General features: G+C 34.9%; 1 protein-coding gene across 1 annotated transcript in view; it reads left to right on the plus strand.

Moving 5' to 3' along the window:
* Window positions 1-12,151, plus strand: part of LRP1B (LDL receptor related protein 1B) — a gene marked incomplete at its 3' end in the record, with an annotated part of 1,802,496 nt that overhangs the window by 1,088,329 nt on the left and 702,016 nt on the right. The window contains exons 19-20 of the mRNA XM_082657914.1: window positions 9,954-10,034; window positions 11,183-11,344. Coding sequence (XP_082514040.1) covers window positions 9,954-10,034; window positions 11,183-11,344 — 243 coding nt within the window. The remainder of the gene's footprint in view (window positions 1-9,953; window positions 10,035-11,182; window positions 11,345-12,151) is intronic.

Genomic DNA, 12,151 nt, shown 5'->3' on the forward strand with positions numbered 1-12,151 from the left:
GCTGTAGATTTCTTTTGACATATAGATGGATAGACAGACTGATAGATGGATAGATGATATTACTCAAGCTTATTAATTTTTTTAATATTCTCTGTATATTTATATTTTTTCCTGTTTAAGGATAACTTAAAAAATAAAAGCTAATTTCTCTGAAATGTTTTTTCTTTTACATGTAAAATGGCAATAATAAAAACTATCTCATAGTAGTAGTTTTATAGTCATGAGGATTAAATAGGAACCACATATAACACCAAATACAGTGTTTGGGTAGTTAATTGTACCACTCTTCCATTGGTTAGTTGGTAGTACTAATTCCCCTTTTTCCTTAATTCCATGCAATGATTAACATCAATGCTGATCTCATTCTATAAGACGATTTAAAATATGGGACGATTTAAAATATCTCTCATAAATTCTGGGAAATTCTAAAGAAGTATCTTTTCAAATATCACCTATCTCCATTTTCTCTCTTCACTGTTTTTGGAACTGTTAGGTTAGTGTTTGATCATTTTAGTCTGTCCTCCATGATTCTTAATCCCTTCCACATTATTTTTAATCTTTGAACTGCAACCATGGAAATTTCTTCAGATCTGTTTTCCAGTTTAGTAATTGTTACTTCAGATGTACTAATTTGTAATTTAACTAGTTCATGCAGTTTGTATTCCAAGGCTCTGATTTACATTTCTAAATGCTCTATTTGTTTGCTTTTCAAGTCTGCCTAATTTTTTTTCTCAGGATGTCTTTTTACATTTTAAAAATTTTTTGTCTTTTTTAAAATAAATTTTGACTTCCCTATTTTATAGTACCTATCATATTTCAATCTACTCTGTATCACATATTTTTAAAATATCCGAAGAGCTTGTGGATCTAATTCTGCCATTTGTTGGATCTGCTGAATTTCACGAACCAGATTTTTTTTCTTTTGCCTTTTTTATTTTATTTTTTTACAATTTTGAATTTTGAGCCCGTCTTCTATGTTTTTCAGCCCTGTGGAAGTCTTATGAGACCTGTCTTGGGATCAGCTCTTCTGAGCACTTGACAAGCCTCAGAAATATTATATGCCCTGAATTAATTTTTACCTTGATTTTTGTAACTTGAGTTTTCCTGAACTATAGAAACTAGAACTTAAGATGCAGTCTCATAATTATACGTGTCCAGGGGAGACTATATATGTTTTTCCACTTACAGTCCAGGCTGGAACATCTCTTTGTACTGGAAGGAATGTTATCTCATGCACCCTTCCACTGGGGCTTTAGCCTCTGAGAATCCAAGGTCTCTATTAGTATTCATACCTTGGGTGGAACTGAAGAATTGTCACCTGTCTGATGCTGAAATTAAAACCCAAGCTTCTACATTATAATTCTGTCATTCTTCTACTGCCTTTGTGAGCAAAATAGCACACACGCATGTGCACACACACACACACACACACACACAAAAGTTATAGTTCACTAACTATTCTAGTTTTCTGAACCATTTTCATTACTGGACTTGGAAAATTTACATTATTTTCTTACATATTCACCTCTGTGTTAAAATGTTTCGTTGTTATTTTATCTAGCATTTCTCATTTGTCTACCAGGTTGCCAGAACTATTCAGTAATTTTTCCAGTTCTCAGTCTCATTTTTAATATACTCCCTGGGTGTTCCTTTGACTTCCAAGGCTTTGTTATATCAATAGTGATCATTTCTCTTTTTCTTTTAATTAATTAATTAATTTTTTGGGGGCTGCATTTGGGTCTTCGTTGTTGGGTCTTAGTTGCTGCATGCGGGCTTTCTCTAGTTACGACGAGCGGGGGCTACTCTTCACTGCAGTGTGTGGGCTTCTCATTGCGGTGGCTTCTCTTTTTGCAGAGCCTGGGCTCTAGGCACACGAGCTTCAGTAGTTGTGGCACGTGGGCTCAGTAGTTGTGGCTTGCGGGCTCTAGAGCACAGGCTCAACAGTTGTGGCACACGGGTTTAGTTGCTCCGTGGCATGTGGGATCTTCCCAGACCAGGGCTCAAACCCGTGTCCCCTGCATTGGCAAGCAGATTCTCAACAACTGCACCACCAAGGAAGTCCCAATAGTGATCGTTTCTGAATCTGTCTCTCAAGTCTATTTACAGCTCCTAAAGTTTCACTACTTCTATCTTACACCATATCGTAGCCATTCTGAAATTCTTACAATTTCTCAAACATTTTATATACTCTGACTTCTAGGCCTTCAGAAATGCCATCTTTCTAGAATATTGTAAAAGCACTCATTTTCCTCCTGTTTATCTGATTTAACCTGAATCTATCATTTGTATCCGCTTGTACAACACTTCCTTTGGGGCACAATATCTAAGATTAGTTTAGATGCGTATGTTGTGTGTTGCAGTAACACTTTGTACTGCCTATATTGTAGCATTTTTCAGAGATTTATTAAAGTCACTTCTTTAATTATATTACAAATGTTTTTCCTACCAGATTATAAGCATTCTGAGAAAAGAAAATGCTGAAAATTGTATTCCCAGTGCCTAGTACCATTCTATTCTATTCATTCATTCATTCATTCTAGGTGATGTATCTCTAAGGCCTAGAACTCTGTCTGGTATAAAGTTTTCAGTAAAATATCTTGAATGAATATCTTGAACCTTTGCAGTAGTTTTCTACTCTGTTTCATAGAGTTGGAACCTGGGGTCAGGAGTATTAAGTAACTTTCCAAGGTCACACATTAGTTAGTGATAAAACCAGGATTTGAACTCAGGTTTGCCTACCTATAACGTTTATATTCTTTATACATGGCATCATATGTGAGATATAAAATGAGGTTTTTATGTAACAACAATGGAAGAGCATCAGAATGAAGACGATTTGGGGTACACTGTTCTCTCACATTTTTCTCCAAAGTGTATTTACTCTATTGGATCTTTGGAAGTCTGTCCTATATAAGTACCAATTCTCTGGGGCCACAAGTAGCGTCAGTAACTAGAAATGTTATATATTTTCCCAGAGGCTATAGTCCTATAATTGCTATAATCTTATGAAGTACTGGTATTTTCCATAACTATAATTTAATTATATGCTTTGGAGTAGGTAAAAGTCAGAATTGGAGTATAAATAGAAGACGTAAGCCACAGAAAAAACAAATTTTTCATCTTTACCCCAGTATTTCTTTGATATAATTTTTAAGGGTATTGGTATGATCAGCAGGGTATAGTGAAGAAATAATATATTTTGGACTAGTATTCACATTTTACTCTGACACTTGCTGGTTATGCAGTGTATCCTTAGGCAAGTTATGCTGTTCTGCAAATTTGGATTAGTAGTAACAATTGCAGGGCTGTTGTGAAGAGTGTAAGTAATGTATATGTGGCTAGCCTAGTACCTCTTCTCAATAGATAGTAATATATAATGTGAGTATTATTGTCTCTTTCATGTTTATATAACACTTTCCTAACCACAGACTCCTTTATTATTCTTAACATTTATTTTAATTTGAATCTTCTATACATTTTCTACACACTTAATCATGAAGGTCAAATTCATATATATAGGATGTGTAATATGCTCTCAAACAAACCTGTGATAACTGTATTTTGAAACTTCAATAAGTTACTTATAAATATTCATATTGGGGCCAAGGAAGAGGAATAGGTAGGAAAATCCTATATTAGAGACAGGAAAAAACCATAAATTGGATCTGAAATCTACCTCACTGGGAAACATTTCTCTAAGCTTTGTATATTAGATAAATATAAGTACCATACCAACCATGATTACCCTTGAGAGAAAGAGAAAATTGTTGCCGTTTACACAATAGCCTACATAGAACCTGGCAATAAATTTTAGGTGAAAGATATAATAGGTAAATTGAGCATACTACCTGCAACAATGGAAGATTTTTTAACAGTCCATTAATCCATATGATATATTCTATGAGGTTGAAGTAACTATAGAAATAAAATAGTTTTCTTTTCCTTGCTGTAATTTTAACATGATAAATATTCTTTGACTTTGGATCTTTGTGTCTCAAGGAAGATCAAAAGTCAAAGAATATTTATGCAAAATCAAGAAAGAAAAGCTTATGTATAACATTTAAGTCTTTATCAAATATAAGAATTCATAATGATATTTTAACAGAACAAGTATCCAGAAACAAACTGAAATATTGGATTCTATTTTCAACTTTAAGATTAACACTAATATGGAAGAACAGGGAAAATGTTACATTTGCTTTAAAAAGTTTTTGTTTTATTTGTTAGGAGAAAAATATGTATTGTCATTAGATCTCATTTCTCTATCACCATCAGATACTGGTTATAGGAGACTAAGGAGTTATGGACACGGTATTTTCCAACATTAGTGAAAAATGGGTGGAGGCCTATATTAAACTTTTTTGATGGAACTCTTTCTAAAATGTATTTTACATTTGACTGCATTATTAAGCAGAGAAAAGCCCAAGGTAATTTTAACATTTCTTTATTTGTTAGTTCTTTCATGTATCTGAAATTCAGTTACTGTGTTTTATAGGAATGCTGTGATAATCCCAGGAGTTATTCAGGTGATGAGCCCTATTTGTTCCACATTAAATTCTTTTAATGTTGTGCATTTCCAGATAATGCTTCTTCTGACTTCTTGATCTTTAGGACTTAAAGGACTCAAGAGGTCATGTTACAAACCAGGAGTCTGTGACCAGAGAGGCTATGTGATTTACCAATAAGGAAACAAAAATGAATCATTAGTGACTTTACTCTGCTGCATGTGTCCATTAAGTTAATACCTTCATTCTTTTTAGTGATTTGCCCTATGCTTTCTTCTAGTTCCCAATTTTTTTTTCTCTATAGAATTTACCTATTGGTCCTATAAACTCAGACAACAAGGTTTCCAAGAGAAACGATGTAACTAAGTATTATGTTAAAAATGAATCAGAAATGAGGTGTAGTTGCTTAAGAACATATATGCATTATATGCATATGTTGACCTAAAACAAACAGACTGCCAGATATTTCTCCACTAAAGATGGATTTTTTCGGAATCAGCAGAGTAGTGCAATTCAGAGTCTGCAACCATGGTGAGCCACATGCAAAACCCCATAAAGGGAGGAGAGCACTTTTATAGAGGGGAAAAAGGAAGATGGGAGGCGTATACAAACAGAGTTCATGACTTTTCATCGCCAGGAAAGAAAAGGAGTCTTTCTTCTTCTTCTTGGGCTCAGCTATCATCCCAGGGTGTGAGAGCTCCCCCTTCTGGTCTCCCAACTGTATTTAATTGAGGTTCCTATTTATTAATTTTTTACACATGTATATATGTTGTATTTACTGTGGGCAGAAGACATATGGCTCTCCTTTTCTTAGAGAGTGAAGATACACTGGATTTTCAATTATTTTATTCATTTCGAAAGTTTTTACCTTTATGGAGCTAATTTCCAGATTCTTTTTTTTTGGCTGGTTTTTAGACTTAGAATCTAAGAAGTGGATAGAATCTTAAAGGTCACATGGGAAATTTCTCAACCAACGGTACACCTCATTTAATTGTGTTTCTCTTTATCGCACTTCATAGATATTGTGGTTTTTACAAATTGAAAGCTTGTGTGTTGTCAGCTGATGGTTAGCATTTTTGAGGAATAAAGTATTTATTAATTAAGGTATGTATGTTTTTTAGACATAATGCTATTTCACACTTAATAGAGTAAAGTATAGTGTAAACATACTTCTATATGCATCGGGAAACCAAAAATTTATGTGATTCACTTTATTGAAAATTTGTTTTATTTGAGGTTGTCTGAAACCAAACCTGCAATATCTCCTGTATTGAGGTATGCCTGTATTGCCAAATTTCAGAAGTTTCCAAATGCCTGGGGGGACTTTTCTTTTCCTAATAAAACTTACGATGTTGGCTATTATGTTCCAAAGTTTACAGAAAAGAGATTTTAAAATGTAAATTAACCTATTATAGATGCCTAAAGATGTAATGCTATTTTTAAAAATTAGATCTCATCATATCTTACACATTGCATTTAGTTGCTTACTCATTTTAATCATAACTTATGTTGATACTTCATATAAAGTCTCTATTCATGTCTACTGTACATCTTCTAAACATTAAGCACTTATTGATCTAAGGAGGAGAACACTTTTTTGACAAAATTCATGTTGATTCTTGAAAGATTAACATAAGTTTTCATTATCTTGTCAAGTTAAAAAAATACTTAGGAATATTGATTAAATTATGCCTTGTGCATTTTTCATTTCTCTTTTGAGTGCTTTCTCTTATATGTCTGAGTATTTGTTGTGTTGCTACGTGCATGGCTTTTGATATAGTCTTTTATCTCTGCATATCCGTGATTGCCTCCTTATCACTTCTATCTTTGAATCATATTTAGACTCTCATCACATGTTTTGGCTTCAAAAAGTTACACTTATTCTAAAATTCATATCTCAAGAAATGGCTTTGGTAATCATAAAATTTAGTAAAAATTTGTTCAGTTTTAGAATCATTTCCATTGTTGATATTATGCCAGTACCTCAGATGGATATACTCAAAGGTAAATACACACAAAGAAATTGCTTTTTAAGAAGTAAAGAAGCAGGTAGTCAAGGATGCCATGTCAACCTGATCTGGTATGAAGCCACTACTTTCCCTACATGTTATTTATGAAATAATAGCAATTTATATTATCATTGCATAAGTTACCAATATTAAAAATGTCTGTATATGGGCTTCCCTGGTGGCACAGTGGTTGAGAGTCCGCCTGCCGATTCGGGGGACGCGGGTTCGTGCCCTGGTCCGGGAGGATCCCACATGCCGCAGAGCGGCTGGGCCCGTGGGCCGTGGCCACTGGGCCTGAGCGTCTGGAGCCTGTGCTCTGCAGTGGGAGAGGCCACAACAGTGAGAGGCCCGCGTACCGCAAAAAAAAAAACGAAAAAAAAAGAAAAACAATAGCTATATCACTTGCAGTCTGTTCACTGAATATCACTGCTGATCATCCTGGCTGACTCTCTTTTCCCAGCTCAGCTGCATGATAGGGAGAGTTCTTACAGGCTCCAAAGGTAACTCATTGTTTCACCATTTTAAGAACAAGGGTGAATATTTTACCTCCGATTTAAATTTGAAATATTATTTGGGGGATAATATACAAAATAGGTCTTTGACAGGATCACGCAAAATGAATTTGCTTGCATTTTACTATTAAGTCTAGTTACTAGTGATTTGCCAAAAATATGTATTGATATAGACTTTTAATTTTAAAATGCCATGGTTTTTAAGGGAAAATGCAAAAATTCTATAGGACTTATAGCAATGTCATTTAAAATTCTTATTTCCTGAAAATACCTTCACTAGTGTACTTCATTGGTTGAAGTACTAAGAAAATACTCAATAACATAGTTTTCAAGTGGAACCACTACCTGGAGTTACTTTGTAAAGTCCTCTTAAAAAAGAAATGATCCAGAAGAGGACTTGAGGGAAAACCTGGGAAGCATGACTGCCAAATAGGCCCAAGTTCCATGAGGACGGCAAGGCCATATGGGGTCCGATGGTAATTACCATTCAAATCTTCTTATAAATGGTGCAGTGCAGGGAACCACTTGCCCAGGGAAGACAGCATGATGTGTGAGGTCAGCCTTATCCAACAGTCCAGAGGGCCTGATGATGGAGAGAAGGTGTAGGGAGCAAACTGCCCATGCATGTGGGAGCCCCATGATTTAGCCTTTAAGGCTCTATGGAATGAGTACCTGGGTCAGGACTGTGTTTAAAAACTTAAAAGAAAAACAAGGAAAAAGGCCTAAAGAAGTGTGACAAAAATGATTGGGTAAATCTTGGTATGATCTGCCCTATAAAAATAAATCAAAAGTTGATAGTATTATAGAATTTAAAGAAAAGATCGAGATTCAAAATGATTGAAATTTCCAACATTATGAAATAGTGACTGGTACAGACAAAAACTTGTGAACCAAATGCTAAAGAAGTGAAAGTATTTAGGGACTCATTTCTGCTAGACACAAGGAAGTTCTCCTTTACACAATGAAACATTTTATGAGAAATATTTAACCTTTAAGCTGAAAATACATATGGGTAGAGTAAAAATATGGGTAGAGTAAATAACAGGTAATTCATGGATGGTAAATGAAAGTAAGGTAGGAAATCGGTACGAGGTTGTTATAGATGGAGTGATAGATGAAGAGCTTGATGAACTGAATTCTAAAGACCTATTTTCCATTAAGGAAATACATATAACTTTAGGCAAGTCTAACTTTCATGCTCTCAGTTTCTTTAGGGCTGAAATAATTGGATATAATCAATGGTTTTCTTTCTTTTTTTTGAGCAAAGAAATATATTGTTATTATTCATATATTTTTCTTCAAATAAAATAGTACTCAAAACTCCAAAATTAAAACTATAGGTAGATAAATAATTGTGTAGGTAGGTAAGATGTGAACAGGTTTGGCTGAAGGAGTTTGGGCAGCCCGAGTCCAGCTGCTCTGCCCCCTTGGTAGCTCTGAGACAAGCTACAAAATAGAACTTGAAAATATTGCTGGTCCCCCTGCCATCAAATATAGGCTATGATTCTACGTCACTTGTCTTAGAGAGAAAAGCAAGTGTTGCCACAAAATGACTTTGGCTCCACCTATGAGAGGAACAATAATAAAGAATATGGGCCACAGTTCTGTCTCCATGTGTCCTTTTCTTCTGCCTTTATGCCAGTGAAATGATGGAGGATTTTCATTCTTCTTTTTCTGTTTTTTTTAATGTCTATTAAATAGGTTGTGTGTGTGAGGGTTTATGATTCCATGAATATTGTCTTGGGAGATAAGAGTTCTGATATTGAGCACACCATGTAAACTCTACATGAATTACTTTCACCATATGAAAAACTTTCTCCTGGGAAATATTAGTAAGCTGCTCTGAATTCCTTGGATGAACTGTTTGCAGTTATATTTTCTCTTATTATTACTACCTTTTTTCTTTCTTTTTTTCTTGCAGTCAGTCTTGATTATCTGATCTTATTATGACAAAATTGCTGAATTTACCAGTCCTTTGAATTGGCTAGTAATCTTTTAGAATTGTTTTCTGTGCTAATTCTATGTTTTGCTTTTTAATTTTTGTTGTCATAGTTATCTAAGGGTTAGGAAGGGAGGTCTTTTGATTTAATTTAGTAAAATTTTACTTTGAAGTCCAATTCTTTGCTGTTGTTGATTTTCAGGGGAATTTTTGTGGGTTTTTTTTTTAACATCTTTATTGGAGTACAATTGCTTTACAATGGTGTGTTACTTTCTGCTTTATAACAAAGTGAATCAGTTATACATATACATATGTTCCCATATCTCTTCCCTCTTGCGTCTCCCTCCCTTCCACCCTCCCTATCCCACCCCTCTAGGTGGTCACAAAGCACGTAGCTGATCTCCCTGTGCTATGCAGCTCTTTTTTTTTTAACTTAGAATTCACACTTTCAAAATCTATAACTGTTTGATACCAACTAAACTAAATTTAATGAGTTTTTTCTTTATGTTTGTTTTCTTACTTTCAACTTATTATGTTGACATCACTCAGGCAAAGTTGGATCCAGCCTTCCTACTTTGGCTCTCTATGTTCAGAAAAGGCTTTTCCCTTTTAAAGCACACACTTTACTTTGAAGCACACGAATATAGAGCTTCATCCAGCTGTTCTTCACTGGGAGGAGCTTGAGTCCCTTGGTGCAGGGAATTGATGTCTATTTTTCTTGCAGTAGAATGAATCTAAACAGTCCTTCCTCAAGTGATTCTCCTTGGCTTTCAGTCACTGAAATGTACTCATATAAAAGATATTAAAAGTATGTGTATCCTAAGTCCTCAAGAAGTTACTGCCACTATATTTGTTTACCTAACATTTCCTCTGTGCCTTTTGTGGAAGAGAAGGGTAGAGTTCTGATCATATTAGCAAATGAGAAGCAAATTAATTGAAACACAGTCGATAACACCTTTCCTATTGGATGTTTTTCTATCTTTCACAGAATTCCCAACTTGTGAGCCACTAACTCAGTTTGCATGCAAAAGTGGAAGATGCATTAGCAGTAAATGGCACTGCGACTCTGGCAAGTACCAAATGTCCACTAGACTGCACTGATTTGATTGGGGGCCTGGCTGGCTGTGCAGCTTTGCCTCTTTCTGAGGTAGTTTGTGAGAGGAGGTTGCAGAGTCAAGCAAAATGGCCAAGACAAGTGGTGAGAGGGCAGCTGGCACGTCAATGGGGATTAGCATTAAGGGAAATGGAACTCAATATCCGTCCCTTGGGGCTGTGATGGAGACTTGTTTTCAGATATTATGCTGGACATAGCCTAAGTCAACAAACATGAAGTGAAAGCAACAACTGAGGAAACAACCTGGACAATTCAGGCTCCCCAAAGCATTTATGTAAAACGCTCTATAACCTCAGGATGGAGTAGTTTATAAATTATATTGGAATTATCCATGGTCTCAACTTTGTCACCTTGTTTTTTTTTTTTTATGTACAAATGGTATTTTTTCTTCACTCAATTGTATCATTATGTTAAATTATGCCAAATACAGGTAAATGAATTATACATAAATCGATAACTTCTCAGCCATTGATTTCAATTTAATCTGTTTTCTCTTCACATTCCTCTCTCCTCTCTCCTGCAACAGTTGTTAATAAAGAGTGTCATTGCTAATGATAGCATACAATAATTTCCTGATATAAATACACACTTAAGAGCCAGTGGAGGAAGGGTACACAGTGAGCCCTCTTGTGGGAGAATGGAGAAAAAGGATCTGAATTAAAAATACAGTTATAAACTCTGGGGTACAAAGGTTCTAGGTCTAAATAGTAATTTTCCAGCAATAATTATATCACAAGCTGTATCATTTCATAGAATTCCTACAGTCACCATTGTCTTCCCACTTCATAATTATTTCATGTTGCATAGATTTATTTAGTCAGTGGTTAGTCATTTCTGAGTGAAATGGAAGTTAAGCTTCAAAATCCAAAGTCAAGGATTTTTCCCCCTTAGTTTAGCAGTTGGTATTCAATCAGAAATAAACAATATAAAAATGAAAATAATTCTCCCACTACTCATGGGAAATGTTGATCATTGATTTATCATTCCTTTTTTTAATAACAAAAGAAAGCTCTCAATACCAAAAAGAAATGTTAAGTATTTCATAAGGAAAAGTTTCTCCATGGACCAGTTCTCACCACCTGGCTGTTGTTGCTTCTTTCCAGATGATGACTGTGGGGACGGGAGTGATGAGGTTGGCTGTGTTCAGTCCTGCTTTGATAATCAGTTCAGATGTTCCAGTGGCAGATGTATCCCAGGCCATTGGGCCTGTGATGGTGACAATGACTGTGGAGACTTCAGTGATGAAATCAATTGTACCAGAGAAGGTTAGTAATTTTGTGAATCTGCAGAATCTCATTTTAAAGTGATATATAATATTTGAAGTATTTTAGAGTGAATGTCATAGAAAAATAAATTGCTCATCAGATAAAAAAAAATGTATGTGGAACTATATAAAATAATTTGCTGATCTCTTTTACTTTTTCTTTTCTCTGGTTTCTCAACCTTAATTCCTCCTTATACTTTGATACTTTCTTCTTTGGTCTTCGCTTCCTATTTCATTAGATGCTTTACTTTCATTTGATCCTTTACTTACTACTCTTTTAATCCCCTACAACTTCTAAATTTCCAAACCCCCAAACCCATCCCCAAAGGAAAAAAAAAGAATAAGAAAGGCATAATTTTCCTTTTATTTTTACACTATATTTGTTTCCTGAAGGCTGGAAATCATCCCCTGTTAAATGGTGATGTATTCCAACTGATTGACCTTCTGGAATGCAAACTAAAAGAGGAAGGAGATCATGACCATGGTTCCCAGCATATCCATGGGCAGCCTGACCCTGTTGTTTGCATGGGTAGCTCTGCAAAATTTGATCAGCCACAGGATGTGTTAATAAATTAGAAATCATGTTGGAAATATCACAGAAAAAGCATTAGCCTGTCAAAAATTGGTAACAACAATAACATTAACTAGAACTTTCTTTCTGCCTAAGAAATTGAAATAATTTATTATCCATTCTTTCATTTATTCCAAAAATACTTAATTGAGAACTTTTCATGTGCCAGGCACTGTGCTTGGACCAAAGGATAGATTAAAGAATTAAAAAACATATTCCCTGTTTAGTTTTAAAAAT

The sequence above is a fragment of the Grampus griseus genome, assembly GCF_964374135.1.
Source record: "Grampus griseus genome assembly, chromosome: 7".
Lineage (NCBI taxonomy): Eukaryota > Metazoa > Chordata > Mammalia > Artiodactyla > Delphinidae > Grampus > Grampus griseus.